Source organism: Salvelinus sp. IW2-2015, linkage group LG2 (genome assembly GCF_002910315.2).
Source record: "Salvelinus sp. IW2-2015 linkage group LG2, ASM291031v2, whole genome shotgun sequence".
Lineage (NCBI taxonomy): Eukaryota > Metazoa > Chordata > Actinopteri > Salmoniformes > Salmonidae > Salvelinus > Salvelinus sp. IW2-2015.
In genome coordinates, this window is record NC_036839.1 from 12,009,104 (window position 1) to 12,026,026 (window position 16,923).

The window sequence follows — 16,923 nt, forward strand, 5'->3', positions numbered from 1 at the left end:
ACATCTGTCTTGCTGATGCTGAGCCTTGAAGCTACACGTAGCGCTCTGGACCAGAGCTACAGACCCCCCTCTCTTACCTTGTGCTTGGCTCAGTTGTCTGGTGATGGAGCACAATCGGATCACATGACTTTCTGTGATCTGCCAGGGCACCTTTCTAACATATTGCATGAAGTTTTATTTTCTGACACGTGTCCTCGGTCTTGGATGTCACGTGTCCTTTGTGTGCCACTAACCTACAGCCAGAAATGTATTAATGTTTAGCGATTTCAAGGGAAAAGCCTCAGTATTTCTAAACATTTCCGTACAGTTTAATTTGCATCCTATCCCCATGTACCTGGCTGAATGCATGCTGTTCTTTGGTTTTTGGTCCGTGTTCTATTCAATATGAACCTTTTTCTTGTATGTTGAAAAAAAAAATGTTTTTGGTTCATGATAACTATTCCAAAGTTTGATGCTTAGCTCTGTTTTGTCATGCTGGTAGTCATTCTGCAAAGCAGCCTGGGTTTTGAGACACAGAAAAACAAATGCTTTGGTTTGTTCTCCCTTTGTGCCTGCGGTATCAGTTAACAACCTATTTTAGCTTTGGCCCTCCTAACACCTCTAGTCCTGTCTTATTCTGTCCCCTGCCCCCCTATTGGCTGCTTTGCTCGCTCAGCACGCCCACCGCTGCAAGGACACTGTGAAAACACTGGAGTGACCCCTCTGGTCACCCTGCTTCTTTTAACCTCCATTTTGTCTTCTCTTCATCCATCCAGTCCTAAAGAAGAATAATATTACTAAATTTCCCAATGTCCACTCGAGGGTAAGGAATTCCTCCAATAGCACCCCTGTGGTTGTGGATGTGTCCCAGACCTGGCAAGCATCTCTTTTTTACCTCCATTCCCTTTAAGTTACCTCCATTGCCTTTAAGTTACCTACCGCTGAGGGCTTTCCCTCAAAGAATGCAAAATTCTATTTAAAATGCCCTTCGTGGAAAATGGAAGACTTTTCTTGCCTTTTTGTCATTTGTTAAACATGTTACTTCTCCATTGACAAGGCTTGTACAAAGGGCCATCCATAGCTTTTTTAATTTTTATTGATAGTGACAGTAGGAGTAGTAGATTGTAAATCAATACGGTCTTTTCTGTGGGCCTGTTTTTGGTCCAGAGGAGTGAACGGAGGGGGGAATGTTTCTGTAGAACTCGAGCTGCTTTGCCTGACTGGCTGCCAACACAACCAGCCTCTGGGCACATCTGAAGGCCCTGGCAAGATGACTGACACATCTTTTACCCCTCCGTCCATTACAGATCTTCGCAATCAGCCTTACAGGCGAGCCGACGCGGTGAGGAGGAGCGTCAGGAGACGCTTTGACGACCAGAACTTGCGGCCGGTCAACAACTCTGATGTCGTAATTTGACGAGGGAGAAGTGCATGTGTTAGGGGCGGAGGGTGAGGAGGGGGAGTGATGTGGAAAGTGTAGCAGCCTCTCACTCTTAAGGACTGAAGGAGAGATGGATGGGTCTGACAGGTCAGTTATAGGGAACCTTAGACAAGCCAAGTGCCTAAAACTTACTTGTGATCAGTTGTTTTGCCTCCCGTTTGTCTGTCTTGTGAATTTTTTTTTATTACTTCAAGCAATACCTGGCTTTAATTGTATTTTCCTTTGATATGTAAAACTGGACACAGACGTCTGTAGCGGGGATTCCTGAAAGAAGTGTAGAATGTAACGGGTCACGGTTCCCTTAGCTGTCAAAAGGTATTCCGCCACAGGGGATGAATATGGTATTTCATAGCTAGTATCTTATTACATTCCTGGTGCTACTGCCATCACTCTTAGAAATTACACAATGTGCTCGAGTGGCACTCTAAAGAACGCATTAGCTTTTCCAATGTTACTAAAGGGCTAATGTACTTTTTAAAGGGAACATACACTATATATACAAAAGTATGTGGACACCCCTTCAAATGAGTGGATTCGGCTGTTTCAGCCACACCCGTTACTGACAGGTATATAAAGCACACAGCCATGCAATCTCCATAGACCAACATTGGCAGTAGAATGGCCTTACTGAAGAGCTCAGTGACTTTTAACGTGGCACCGTCATAGGATGCCACCTTTCCGTCGAGTCAGTTCGTCAAATGTATGCCCTGCTAGAGCTGCCCCAGTCAACTGTGGGTGCTGTTGCTGTGAAGTGGAAACGTCTAGGAGGAACAACAGCTTATCCGCGAAGTGGTAGACCACACAAGCTCGAAGAACGGAACTGCCGAGTCCTGAAGGCATAAGTCATTGTAAATAAGAATTTGTTCTTAACCGACTTAAATAAAGGTTAAATAAAAATTGTCTGTCCTCGGTTGCAACACTCACTAGAGTTCCAAACTGCCTCTGGAAGCAACGTCAGGACAATAACTGTTTCTCGGGAGCTTCATGAAATGGGTTTCCATGGCCGAGCAGCTGCACACAACCCTAAGATCACCATGCGCAATGCCAAGTGTCGGCTGGACTGGTGTAAAGCTCGCCGTCATTGGACTCTGGAGCAGTTGAAACGCGTTCTCTGGAGTGATGAATCAAGCTTCACCATCTGGCAGTCCGACGGACAAATCTGGGTTTGGCGGATCCCAGGAGAACGCTACCTGCTCCAAAGCATAGTGCCAACTGTAAAGTTTGGTGGAGGAATAATATTCTGGGGCTGTTTTTCATGATTTGGGCTAGGCCCCTTAGTTCCAGTGAAGGAATATCTTATCGCTACAGCATACAATGACATTCTAGATTATTCTGTGCTTCCAACTGTGGCAACAATTTGGGGAAGGCCATTTCCTGTTTCAGCATAACAATGCCCCCATGCACAAAGGGAGGTCCATACAGAAATGTTTTGTCGAGATCGGTGTGGAAAAACTTGACTAGCCTGCACAGAGCCCTGAACTCAATCCCATCGAACACCTTTGGGAAGAATTGGAACGACGACTGCGAGCCAATCACCCAACATCAGTGTCCGACCTCACTAATACTCTTGTGACTGAATGGAAGCAAGTCCCCCCAGCAATGTTCCAGCATCTAGTGGAAAGCCTTCCCAGAAGAGTGGAGGCTGTTATAGCAGCAAAAGGGGGACCATCTCCATATTAATGCACATGATTTTGGAATGAGATGTTTGACGCGCAGGTGTCCACATACTTTTGGTCATGTAGTGTACATGTCTTACTTTAGTATATTATAAAGCAGTGATCCAAAACAAATATGTTCAAAGAAAGTACTTAAGCGAGTATGAGGTAAACATATGTACACCAACGTATGACCACAGAGAAATCATATCAAAGACAATATAGCTCAGAGAGGTGTGGCTCTCTCAAGACGAGACCAGGCTAATGTGAATTGTATATAGCTAGGCCTCCATAGTACGGTTATGACGGTATTAACATCTCATTTATCAGTGTTAACATGGTTAGTGGACCAAGCCGTGAATAGATAGATCTATATTATCTCCTCATGTAGACCTCAAGTGCCATTCACATGCAACGCTGTTAGTGGTTGGTGGGGCCCTGGAGCCACAATAGCTCTGGTCTAGGTCGTTGTTTGGTCGTACGATTGTGCGAGCACAGCCGAACTAGACCAGAGCGAGAGACACAATTGACTCAGAGCGAATAGGAAAGGTGCTGAAACAAAAACTTCTCAGCAGATATACTTCCAGTGAAGTGTAGTGGCTGCAAGTAAGGCACTTTAGGCTACTTGAGGAGCTTGTCATGAAAACTGGATTCCAAGATTTTTTTACTCGGCTAATGAATCTCTAGGAAACTGTCTACTCACTATTATAAGTTTAATGTATAGTATTTAACCACTGAAAACTGTTTCCATTCAGTATCGCTCATGTGACCCACTGACAATGAGCGGCAGTTGTTTTTGATAGTGTTTAGGTATGTTAAAAACATGTCAGAACAGACAACAAAAAGTTTTCGAAATGTACAGATATTTTGATAAATTTATGCATTGTTTTATACTTCTTAATCTACTCATTACCATGTAAGGTTAATATTGTACATATTGTTTAAAACAAAGTTTGCAACACCATGTCATATAGAATTTGTTATTTTAACGTATCTTTTGGTCCATTTTGTATATTTAATTTAAGACGAAAACACAAATCTGGCTTCTCTTTATCATAAAATAACCTAGTGTGTGAAACAGGATGCCCTGGTGTCACACTTGCCCGACAGTAAAGAGTTATTAGATCAGTGTCTGCGTCACTAATGGCACCCTATTCAGTGCACTTCTTTTGGCCAGAGCACAATAGGAACTGGAAAAAAGTAGCGCTCTATAGGTAACCCATTGACGTTCAGAGAAGCTTCCTGTGGTCTTGGGACTAAATGTCCACATTATAGCATGTGCAACAAACCACTCATCTCTAGATTTCCTGTGAACTTAACCACTCATCAGCTTCATAATACTGGCATGTTATTAATTTCATGTTTTTTTAAGGCAATACGTGCTTATTACAAATTACTTTTGTTAGATTGAGTTCTCAATGGATATGATCAAATAAACTGTTTACATTGTGTGCATCTTTATTTCAACGTTAATCTTCCTCATTCGTTTAAGCAGACAATTTGTCTACTGATACAGAACCCTGGAGAAGTCRGTCTTGTCATCTTTGTGTATGTAAATACAGTAGCAATCATTACTCATCCCTGTTGTGCCGACTGGCACAGGGCAGTAACCAAGGCTCTCCATTTGTCAGTCTCTGGCCAGCTCTGCTTATGTTGTTGGAGCTCAGTCTTGTTTTCTTCTGCACCATGTTCTTGGGCCTCCGACTTACAATAGCACTCATTACTTTACAGCCCGCCTAGCATTTCACTGATCCACAGGAAACGGATACTAAGCCTATTGAATGGGTTCTGAGAAGAGGTACTCATAACAGAGGATGATCTAAGGAAATAATGAGCAAATAAGTAGCGCTGTTTGTAGGGGGGAAAAAACGTATGTTTGTGGCTGGTGACTCAGTAATCGTACATGAAGACAAATCCATGTCAACTATTTTATTACATTTATAGATCAGGTCATGAGGACTTTCTCAATTCCTCCAATGAAAATTGATCGAACCAATCCTAAACGTAAGATTAATTTAAAAATGTCTTGTTTCAGAGACATTTACCAGTTGTTTTTTTAAATCAAATGTACAGAACATAAAACATGGATTCTTCAAACGGACTTTGGGACAAACAGTGAAAAACTATTTCCCTATAGAGTGCACTACTTTTGACCATGGTCCCTGGTCAAACGTAGTGCATTATAATGGGAATATGGTGGCATTTGGGACTCAAACTAAGAAAATGAACTGCAGGGCAAAGTCACCGTAAAGAGCAATGTTAAGATGCGCTTCTCATCCATTTAGATATCAAACTAGTAGCAAAGAAAAACTTCTACAAATTACAAAGAGAAAGGGCATTATCAAAGGCAACATTTCAACTTAGTAGACCGTACTCTGATAAAGTAGTCAACTCAGCCGGTGACCACTTCCCATTATGTAAGGAAACAAAGAAAATATGTACCCAGCATTCTTGTGCTGGTGTGGCGGATTCATTCCCATTATACAAAACATACAGGGAATCGTTTACGTACAGTCAAAGTAGGGTTGCGAAATTCTGGTAAACTCCCCAGAATTGACAGGAATTAGGAGAATCTCCCAAATGGGAATTCCTGAAAATTTACCAGAATTTAGGGGAAATTTACCAGAATTTTGCAGCACCTGTCCAAGCATGTGTGGCATTACGCTGAAAAGGAAGCACTAGGGGGAATGCATGTTGGATGAAGTGAAGAAAGCATGAGGAGAAACGGAACATCAAGGAGCATCCAGCTGTTCTAGTAGAGTCCTCCTCCTCTTCTCCAGCTCTCCTTCACTCAGCTCGCTGCCTGATGTGTCCCAGCCACCCTACAGAAAGACATCAAAACCCACATTTTCCAACAATACATTTTATTGGAGGGTATTTTCATTTATCCGTTTTACTGTTTAGAAATTAAAGCACTAAGCATCTAGTCCCCCTTAAGGTGTCATAAGTATTTGGAGAAATTCACACTCGTACCCGTATACGGGTTGAAAATACCAGATATGGGCACTAATTGGAACATAGTGGCTGTACACAGCCAATCTGTAAATAGCACACCCAACTACCTCATCCCCATATTGTTATTTATCCTCTTGCTCTTTTGCGCCCCAGTATCTCTACTTGCACATCATCAGCTGCACATCTATCACTCCAGTGTTAATGCTAAATTGTAATTATTTCACCTCTATGGCCTATTTATTGCCCTACCTCCCTACATTTGCACACACTGTACATCGATTTTTCTATTGTGTTATTGACTACGTTTGTTTGTGTAACTGCTTTGCTTTATCTTGGCCAGGTCGCAGTTGTAAATGAGAACTTGTTCTCAACTGGCCTACCTGGTTACATTTTTTTCATGTCAGAGCTCTGGCTCTGCGCTTCACAGCTCTGTATGGGTTTTCACTGACAGACGTTCTGAACTTCAGCACCGCGCGCGACAGAAAGTGGCCTCCGTCCCTCCCAGTAATTGGCTAACTTTAGCAAATATTTTTATGTCTGAGTGAGAAATGCTGTAAATTACGAGGACTATGTATTTTGACAGATGAGATGTTGAGGATTATAATAAATACCGCTTTGATGTCATACAAGAAAGCGAAACACCCGTGAGTCCAAATCATAAAAATCATATACAGCACATATGTCAGAGTCAAGGCCCGCGGGCCACATCCGGCCCGCGAGAAGGTTTTTTACGGCCCCTGGGATGATCTTGATTTATTATTAGAACCGGCCCGCAGACCGCAGCAAGCCGGCAGCCCGCAGATCTTTTACACGCACCAATACTACATTTCCCACAATGCAACGGTGACGCACCGAGCAGTAGGCTGCTTCATTTCAATATTTTATTGGCCAGCAAGTCGCGTCAGCATCAACAGTAAAATTAACTTTCAGATACCCATCAAAAATGGCAAAACGGAAGGTGGACACTGAGAACCGGGGGTTCAAAAAAGGTGGGAGTCGGAGTATATGTTCACGGAGGTAGCTGGAAAACCTGTGTGTCTTCTGTGTGGAGAAAGTGTGGCGGTACTGAAAGAGTATAATCTGAGACGACATTATGAAACGAAACACGCGGACAAAAAAAGAATATGACATGGAACAAAGGCTACAAAAGGCAGAGGAATTAAAACGAGCCTCAAATCTCGACAGGCTCTGTTCAAAAAAGCCAAATCACAAGGCCAGGCTGCTGTCAAGGCAGTTTTATTTTGGCAGAAGAGATCGCTAAATCAGCCCGGCCATTTACGAGGGGATTCATCAAAAACTGCATGATTAAAGTTTGTGACGAAGTTTGCCCAGAAAAAAGGCAACTCTTTTTAAATGTGAGTCTGAGCAGAAACACCATTGCAGAGAGTAGACCAGTTGTCCATCAATCTAAAAGAGCAGCTTGTGAAAAAGGGAAAAATGATGCACTGAGGGCAAAATATGCGGCAGTGGGTGCTGCGGAGTTCGCCCGTTTCCTCCCCGACACAATGCCCCAGCTGCGCATCCAGGCTGCTCAAACGTTGTCTATGTTTGGCAGCACATACCTGTGTGAACAACTGTGTTTTCTTTGATGAACCTGAACAAAACATCACACAGAAGTCGACTTACTGCTGACACCTCCACTCAATTCTGAGGATTTCTCAGCTCAGAGCCTTACCCCGAACATTGATGACTTGTGGAAAAGATGGGACACCACCAAGTATCACCCTCAACCTCAAACAAGTGAACATTACTGTGCAATCACATATTAGAGTTTTTACTCAGTTCAAGTTTAAAAGTTAAAGTTTAATATTTGTTTCACTGCATGTTACTTCTCCTTAAACAAAGTGTTGTTTTTGATTAATAGATTTTTGCACTTTATTTTATTGTATTTCAATCCAATTATATTTTAAAATATTTCAGTTGAGTGGATGATAGAAAATTGCTATTATTGTTTTTTTCTTTGAAGTAAATTTAGCCGCACTTTTGCTAAAATAGAAAATATAGGCTACTGATGGTGCCTTGAATACCGGTTTCTTTCATTTAATGTTCATGTTATGGGGATTTTTATATAAAGGAAATTTGTCTTTTGTGTCTGTTGAAAATTAAAGATTACTGACAGAGCCATAAGAAAATATTGCTTTATTTATCTGATCATATTGGAATATATTTGTTAGGTTTTCAGTAGGTTCAATTAGGTTCACTAGACTATATGCGTCATTTAAAAATTTTTCAATGAACATTCGAACAGTCCGGCCCTCGGCTTGTAGCTAAATTTTTTATTTGGCCCTCCGTCCATTTGACTTTGACACCCCTGATATACAGTTTATGATCACTATGTTTGATGTAGAGCTACATGATGACATGGTGTCATACCCTTGGTTCTGAATAGAATGAACCTGTTTATTGTTAAGAAAATCTACCATGGCACACCAGCGTATGTGAGTGGAGCGAAGCGAGGAGCAGAGCGTGCCCAATTTGAATGGAACACCGAGCGAGATTCCCAAAAGACTGGAGCGTCGGCTTTCGACTGGCCAAACTTGTTTTCTAAAAATGAATTCAAAGTCATTATTCATTTCATTTGTATTTAATTCTAAGTCACAGCCTATATGCACAATTTATACACCATGATTTAATACAACAAAATGCTGTGCGCTTTATGTTCCTACCAGCCTATTGTGTCGCACTTGCAAATGCTTCAATGGATTTCTTTTGTAGGCTATAGCCTTAAAATAATATAGCCTAAATAATTAATTATCGTTCCTTCTAAGGCTCCCTGTCTGGCTCCTGACCTATTTAGAGTTTTTATAGGCTGTTTAATATGAAATGTAGCCAATTGAAATGATAGGCTACATGGGCTTCTTTCGTTCCCCTTCTCATGCTTATGGAGGGGGATACGATATATATGCCTCCAACTTTCTCACTCATTATTCACGATTCATTCATGACTATCCATAATCATGTAGAAGTGTTCAGAAACCTTATTATTTATTTACAATAAAAGTGACCACTACATTTACCATTCATTTCTATTGGGCACATCATAATCCAAAACAAACTGCAAATGCATCCAATGAGTTTGTAGTCACAAGCTTGATGTAGTCATTGGGTGCTAGGAATATGGGACCAAATAATACAACTTTTGACTACTTTAACCCTCTAGTCTGAGCCCTGTATAACCCGTGGGAGAGGTAGGCGGTTCTAAACTAACATATGGAATTGTTTTAAGATGGTCATACCAAGGATCATTTAGCTATTATATACTTCCATAATTTTTTTAAAACTGGTACCGGGTACCTTCAGACGAGTCTTGTGAGGCTTGTTGGCGTCCTAGGGGTAAAAGGTAAATGCCAATGCCAGTGTTCAAACCATTTGGACACTACAGATGTTTTCGTGAGACAATAGATTTTTGGGATGTCTCTTGGTCTGACAAACACCGTTCTAGCTCTGCTACCTTTCACCACAGATGTGGAAGGGCGATATCGGCTATTGTGATGATTGAGACCAAAACAGAGTTACAAACAAACGTACAGTCAATAACACAATAGAAAAATCTATGTACATAAAATGCTTTACATTTCTAAACGGAAAATACCCTCAAATAAAAAGTGATATTCTGTACTATCGCCTCATAAAACATTTAATCTTAAATCCAAAATTAAAAGTTTCTAGCTTCACTGTCCAAATACATATGTAAGGGAGTCTACATAGTGACTAGTGTGACATCTGGGATGCACTAGGAGGATAGTACAAAATATGACCTCTGCACCCAGGATGAGCCAAAACGCTTCAATAGCAGTACAAGTGTTGTTAACTGGAATGGTGTATTTTGTATTTTAAGCTTTAAAAGCCCGGGCTGGGTTCAGTGACCGGAATGGAACGACTCACCTCCTCCTTGGTAGATTTCCTTTTAGGCGACTTCTGCTTAGAGTCAGAGCGACTCTTCCCCCGGGACTTGTCGCTCTCTTTCTCCTTCTCCTGGTCCTTCTCACGCTTGCTGTCCCTCTCTCTTCCTTTATCTTTTCGTTCGCCTTCAGATTCAGGAGACTGCTGAAAGGTCACAATAACCAGCACGTGGTCAGCCATTGCGCTCCACATTCTTTCCCCGAGTGGCCCAATCATTCCTCCCAAAAAATACAGTCCAGTCCTGAGAACCTACCGACTTGTGACGCCTCTTCTTCCCCTTCTTCTTGTGCTTCTTGGACTTCTTATAACTTCTCTCTGTTGACCAAACGAACAGGGATGTCAGAAAATGGCCGCCACACATTTCTTCCATGTAAATGTGATGAGAAAATGCCTAAAAGGATTGTCAACGTGAAAACCACTGACCAGATTCACCGCTGGAGGAGCGCTCGGACGGGGACTTGGACTGTGAGCGCTTCTTCTTCTTGTTGTGATAATCGTCTTCACCATCAGACTCCGAGCCCTGCAGAGAGAAGGGTGTGAGTATTAGGAGGGAGGTTTGTCTGGTCAGGTGCCATGCTGATACAGATACTGGCCTCGGAAACTGAATATGTAATTATATGAATTTGAATATTGTACCTGTAACCCCATTAAAGAAATTACTAAATAAATAAAAATTTGGTCACAAAACAAAATATATCCACAAGTGTATAGGGTGGGTCTATGTGTTGATTTGGAATTGGGCCATAGAGGGGGCTTGGCCTGTGCGGTGAAAGAGCATACTGACCGATCGTGATCGAGAACGGGAGCGGGAGCGCTTCCTGTGGTGCTTCTTGGACTTCTTGGAATGTTTCTTGGTCTTGGAGTGATGATGCTGGCACTCGTGCTGTGTGAAGAAACAGTCCGGTTGGTGTATACCATGTCCTGATGATTACACACATACAGTCGTGGCCAAAAGTTTTGAGAATGACACAAATATTAATTTTCAAAGTCTGCTGCCTCAGTTTGTATGATGGCAATTTGCATATACTCCAGAATGTTATGAAGAGTAATCAGATGAATTGCAATTAATTGCAAAGTCCCTCTTTGCTATGCAAATGAACTGAATCCCCAAAAAACATTTCCACTGCATTTCAGCCCTGCCACAAAAGGACCTGCTGACATGTCAGTGATTCTCTCGTTAACACGGGTCATGCTGATTGAGTTAAGAATAACAGACAGGAAGCTTCAAAAGGAGGGTGGTGCTTGGAATCATTGTTCTTCCTCTGTCAATCATGGTTACCTGCAAGGAAACACGTGCCGTCATCATTGCTTTGCACAAAAAGGGCTTCACAGGCAAGGATATTGCTGCCAGTAAGATTGCACCTAAATCAACCATTTATCGGATCATCAAGAACATCAAGGAGAGCGGTTCAATTGTTGTGAAGGCCTTAGGTCGCCCAAGAAAGTCTAGCAAGCGCCAGGACCGTCTCCGAAAGTCGATTCAGCTACGGGATCGGGGCACCACCAGTACAGAGCTTGCTCAGGAATGGCAGCAGACAGGTGTGAGTGCATCTGCACGCACAGTGGGGCGAAGACTTTGAGGATGGCCTGGTGTCAAGGGCAGCAAAGAAGCCACTTCTCTCCAGGAAAAACATCAGGGACAGACTGATATTCTGCAAAAGGTACAGGGATTGGACTGCTGAGGACTGGGGTAAAGTAATTTTCTCTGATGAATCCCCTTTCCGATTGTTTGGGGCATCCGGGAAAAAGCTTGTCCGGAGAAGACAAGGTGAGCGCTACCATCAGTCCTGTGTCATGCCAACAGTAAAGCATCCTGAGACCATTCATGTGTGGGGTTGCTTCTCAGCCAAGGGAGTGGGCTCACTCACAATTTTGCCTTAGAACACAGCCATGAATAAAGAATGGTACCAACACATCCTCCGAGAGCAACTTCTCCCAACCATCCAGGAACAGTTTGGTGACGAACAATGCCTTTTCCAGCATGATGGAGCACCTTGCCATAAGGCAAAAGTGATAACTAAGTGGCTCGGGGAACAAAACATCAATATTTTGGATCCATGGCCAGGAAACTCCACAGACCTTAATCCAATTGAGAACTTGAGGTCAATCCTCAAGAGGCAGGTGGACAAACAAAAACCCACAAATTCTGACAAACTCCAAGCATTGATTATGCAAGAATGGGCTGCCATCAGTCAGGATGTGGGCCAGAAGTTAATTGACAGCATGCCAGGGTGGATTGCAGAGGTCTTGAAAAAGAAGGGTCAACACTGCAAATATTGACTCTTTGGCAGCAGGCAGCAGACTTTGTGAAAATTAATATTTGTGTCATTCTCAAAACATCTGGCCACGACTGTACTTTCTTGGATACTTTTCCCCTCACAGATGATAACAGTTAAATGAATCTTACCTCCAAGACATGCATGAAGTCTTTGAATATCCTTTTCCTCTCAGACTCCAGAGTCACGTCTTCGAACGCAGATTCTTTGAGGAACCTTTCTCGGACCTACGACATCCAAAGAGACCATAGGAAGTCAGAAAATAAATGGTTTGCTTTCGACTATTTGCATGATTATGAAATCATGTGCCAGACAGCAGCCCCTAACACCAATACGTGTGTGTGTGTGTGTGTTTAAGGCAACAGTGTCAAACTCATTCCATGGAGGGCCTGGTGTCTGCAGGTTTTTGTTTTTTCCTTTCAACTAAGACCTAGAACACCAGGTGAGAGGAGTTCTATAATAATTAGTGACCTTAATTCAATCAATCAAGTGCAAGGGAGGAGCGAAAACCCGCGGCCACCTGGCCCTCCGTGGAATGAGTTTGACCCCTGTGGTTTAAGGGTAGGGTAATATCATTTCATACCCCCTCCCAAGTGGCCTCTGGTTCCAGGGCCGGGGTGGCCTGCTTCAACATGCTCTTAAAGGTAGCCTCTTTCCTCTTCATCTTCCTGGCCTCCTCCTTCTCCCGCTCCCTCTCCCGGGCCTCCGCCTTCTCCAGCAACTACAGGAAGCGAGAGGGAGGGCACAGGGGTTATTAGAGGCACAGCAGGGTCACTGATTGTCAGTGAAATGATCAGCATTCCAAATGGCACCCTATTTGGTGAATTACTTTTTGACCAGGGCTCATATGGGTCTGGTCCAAAGTAGTAGGGTGTTATTTGGGACACAAGCCGGGTCTAAATGGCAGCACTCTTACACTGTTGAAGGCCAGCTTGATGTTGCCTGCGTCCAGCGTCATGGCTCTCTTGTCTGAGCTGATCACAGAGCCAAAGTCTTCAAAGCTAGTGTTGACCTCAACCAAGAAGTTTTTGTCCTACGGGAGGAAAAAAAGTGACAAGAAAGTAAGTTCATGAAATGCACATGAATCAAAAGTGGTTACCAGACAATAGACACTGTAAAGTAGATTTAAATGCACACCAAATGGCACCCTACTCTAGGTACTCAAAAGTAGTGCACTAAACAGGGAAAAACGCAAAATATAGGTCAAACGTAGGGCAATAAATAGGGAATAGGGTGCCATTTGAGTCTCGACCCCTAGGTGGCAGTAAATAACATCTCCCACCTTCAGGATATCCTTAATGATCCTCTTCTCGTCGTGGTAGCGAGCCTTCAGGTCTTCCACATAGAACTTGAACAGATCGAGGGGAGTGGAGCCTGCAGAATAGACACCATAAACTAACATGCACATGTTATTCAAGACGAGCTCCGACAACACATGGTTATGACAACACCAGAGAGTTAAAAGAACCAGAGCAGCAGAAGGACGATTTGACATTAACACAGTGGCTTAGAACGTGTGAGTGAGTGTCGTCAGTCTGTGGGTGCGAGTGCATGACGGAGTGCGTCTGTGCGCATGCAGAGAGCGCGGCCGTTACCTGGCTGGCCCAGCATGTTGGCGAAGCGGATGTCTGAGCTGACGGTGGGGTACATCTCCATCCAGGCAGACATGGAGTGGAGCTGACCGTGGTCATGGAGCTCGTCCAGGAATTTCTGGGGGGAACACGGCTGAGCTCAGCAAATCAACTGAAATGACCAATGTCACTTGTCCCCATGAGGGATTTACACACAAAACATTCATATTCCTGTACTTTTCCAGTACAGTTACAGTCAAACCCCTGACTGTCTAGTCGTCTTTTTCTTCAGTTTGGGTTAGTATTATTATTATGCGTTACATTTTTGGGGGGCGGGAGTAATTTGTCATATTACACACACGTGTGTAATTTAGGCGCATGTGCGACCTGGAAATGTGTTTTTTGTATGCCACACCCTCGGAGAGTGTGTGTGTGTGGGGGGGGTCACAGCCAGGATCTGCCATTATTAGGGTTAAGTGCCTTGCTCAAGGGCACGTCGACCGATTTTTCACATTGTCGGCTCGGGATTCGATCCAGCAATGCTTTAACCGCTAACTACTGTATATATGGACCTTTAAGAACCTGCTGTATCTATTGTAGTGTGTGATATATATAAAATAATAAGTGGTGGGTGCTTATATTTGTCCTATTTCACACACGTGTGTATTATACTCAACTCAGTGTGACTCTCGGTGACACCAAAGGGCTCGGTTTGCACTTGCCATTTTGTATCAGGATTGTCTACGGTCTACACAATGTTTCCAAAATGCTAGACAGTGGGGTAGAGTAGGACGCTCGTCTTTCTCACCTGGAAGGACTCTCTGTTCTTGCGCTGTCTCCTCCTCTCCCTCAGCAGAGTCTTCTGCTTCTCGTCCTCCTCCTCCTTCTCCAGCGCTCGGATGTGCTCCTCGAAACAGATCAGAGCATCCTCCTTGTCCATGTCTGAGCCGAACATGGAGATAGATGAGAGGAAAGAGAGAAAAGATAAGACACAGAGAGAGAGAGAGAGAAGAGAAGACAGCCAGAAGAGCGAGACGGAGAGAGTCAACAGAGCACTCACGTCAAACGGAGTCACTCTTTTACCCACACAGCTACACCGGTGCAAACCACATCACCTGACTGGACAGGGCAGTCAGTCAGCGACTGCAGCTACTCAGCCTGTTCAGTCGTTCACACATTCAAACTTAATGACGGAGATGTAACGGCTCTGCTCTAGTTATACGAACGCAGAGCTCGGAGTAAGGGTGTATCCCAAAAGGCACCCTATACCCCACACAGAGCACTACTTTTGACCAGAGCCCTATAGAGGGCAGCTCAGAAGTAGTGCCCCATGTAGGGAATAGGGTGCCATCTGGGGACGCAAACCAGTATGAATGACAGTGTGCTGCGTACTCTGGAGCTCCTCGTCCTCTGCGAAGGTGGGGTTGTCCAGCAGGTACTGCTGGGCCTCAGACCAGGTTGTGCGGTACGTCACGTTGGCCATGTTGTCCAGGATGTTCTTCAGCGCCTCCCAGTTCCTCTTCCTCAGCTGCTTGGCTTGCTCCTGTACCACAAACATACACAGGAAAAGGATGGAACAGACGTTAGTTAGGTGGAGGTCCACACACTGACAGAATGGTAGGGTTGTCAAATTTCAGTTACTGCAATTTTGCAACTTTACATAATATCTTTATAGTATTACTATGTTCTTCAGACAGCAACGGTCCTGTAGTAGACTATATAGGGAATAGGATGCCGTTTGAGAGGCAGCCAGTAACACGGACCTTCTCCTTCTTGGCCAGGTAGAATAGGACATCTTCATAGATCTCCAGTCTGTCTCTCTCCGGGACGGTGCTCCACACGTCCAGCTCTGCAAACATCTGCTCTGCTTTCCTGGTTCACACACACAGAGACAACCACGGTCATGAATAAAGATGACATGCATGACAAACATGGTTGTGAAAATCCCCAAATTCCCAGAATCAGGAGGGAATAAGTTGAAAATCTTGAATCCAAATGCAAATGACAAATTCCACAAGGGGGCAGCATTACACAAGCTATAATCATCACTTCTGATCTCGCCCGGCTCAAGGCACTGCTGCGATTGCGGGAATTGCACATTGTCCAAGAAAGACTAGTTCACTTTCAACTTTAACATGAGAAGAAACATGTGTTAAAAATACCTCATGACGTGACCAAATCAAGTTCATGATCTCCATACTAGCAGTGAGGCCAGCAGAGAAGTAGTATTTCTAGGATGAGTGTGTTCTAAAACAATAAAATCAACAGACAACCTTGATGTCACCCCCCCCCCCAGCTGTTCATTCTAGGCCAGCCCAGCACACAAACAACATGGAGTCTCCACGACAACAGTAGCCTCCAAACTGGCTGGTTGTCAAGGTCACCAGTCGATCACTTTCCCTTGAGCCATGTCAGTGACTTTTACAGTTCACACCCAGACAGAGAGGGACACACACATCACAGACAGAGAGACTGCATGGTAATGAATGTGGTGGATTCAAATGCAGGGGAAGTCAAAATCCATCTGATAAAGCAACGTTTCATTTCAGGGTTGGGGGAAGTTCATAAGCCAATCTGCCTGTGATTTATTCAGGATGTGTACTATTAGTGTATACTCATCCGCAAATAATACATCTGGTATGGCTAGATATGGGCCATGGACTGACCACAAACACTAGACCATAGAAAGGTCGATGATTAAGTGGGGGCATATTGTCGATGCTCCGGTCACACATTAGCCAGTAACTCACTTGGATCACGTCTGCGTGGTGTCATTGATTATCTCAATAGTTCCACATATTGGCAACTTCAGGAACCACATATCAATGACGGAAACGAAGACGTATAGAGACTGAGGCTTAAACAGCACCCTATTCTTACTGGCCCCGGTCAAAAGTAGTGCACTATATTATTAAGGAATAGGGTGCCATTTGGGACACATATTGACTTCGCCAAGAAAGGCACTTACTTGTATCTGGTGGTAGATGTCATTTTCTCGTGATTCTCCAAAAATCTCTGATATGTTTCCTTGGACTCCTTGTATTTGAGTCTGGCCTCCTCCTTCTCCTCTTTCTCTGTCTGCACCTTGTAAGCATTGAAGGCCTGCTTTTTCTCGCTTAATTTGGGCAGGGCACTTCATTGTG

The 16,923-nt window shown here is 43.7% G+C and overlaps 2 protein-coding genes across 13 annotated transcripts in view; one reads left to right on the forward strand and one right to left on the reverse strand.

Moving 5' to 3' along the window:
• The window catches only part of fmnl2a (formin-like 2a), a 94,311-nt gene extending 89,775 nt beyond the window's left edge, over positions 1-4,536 (forward strand). For 2 of the 9 annotated variants that reach the window (XM_070447058.1, XM_024002093.2), the window contains one exon: positions 756-1,280. In XM_070447058.1, coding sequence (XP_070303159.1) covers positions 756-889 — 134 coding nt within the window. In that variant the 3' untranslated portion in view covers positions 890-1,280. The other 7 variants (XM_070447060.1, XM_024002099.2, XM_070447064.1 and 4 more) reach the window with 5 other exon arrangements.
• A 453-nt stretch (positions 4,537-4,989) lies between these two features.
• The window catches only part of LOC111974407 (pre-mRNA-processing factor 40 homolog A), a 31,667-nt gene continuing 19,733 nt past the window's right edge, over positions 4,990-16,923 (reverse strand). For 2 of the 4 annotated variants that reach the window (XM_024002148.1, XM_024002125.2), the window contains 14 exons: positions 16,749-16,913; positions 15,544-15,652; positions 15,173-15,323; positions 14,589-14,722; positions 13,805-13,919; positions 13,492-13,604; positions 13,126-13,242; positions 12,793-12,930; positions 12,341-12,436; positions 10,718-10,816; positions 10,357-10,453; positions 10,187-10,248; positions 9,916-10,077; positions 4,990-5,897 (listed from right to left, as the gene is read on the reverse strand). In XM_024002148.1, coding sequence (XP_023857916.1) covers positions 5,808-5,897; positions 9,916-10,077; positions 10,187-10,248; positions 10,357-10,453; positions 10,718-10,816; positions 12,341-12,436; positions 12,793-12,930; positions 13,126-13,242; positions 13,492-13,604; positions 13,805-13,919; positions 14,589-14,722; positions 15,173-15,323; positions 15,544-15,652; positions 16,749-16,913 — 1,648 coding nt within the window. In that variant the 3' untranslated portion in view covers positions 4,990-5,807. The remainder of the gene's footprint in view (positions 5,898-9,915; positions 10,078-10,186; positions 10,249-10,356; positions 10,454-10,717; positions 10,817-12,340; positions 12,437-12,792; positions 12,931-13,125; positions 13,243-13,491; positions 13,605-13,804; positions 13,920-14,588; positions 14,723-15,172; positions 15,324-15,543; positions 15,653-16,748; positions 16,914-16,923) is intronic. The other 2 variants (XM_024002136.1, XM_024002131.1) reach the window with 2 other exon arrangements.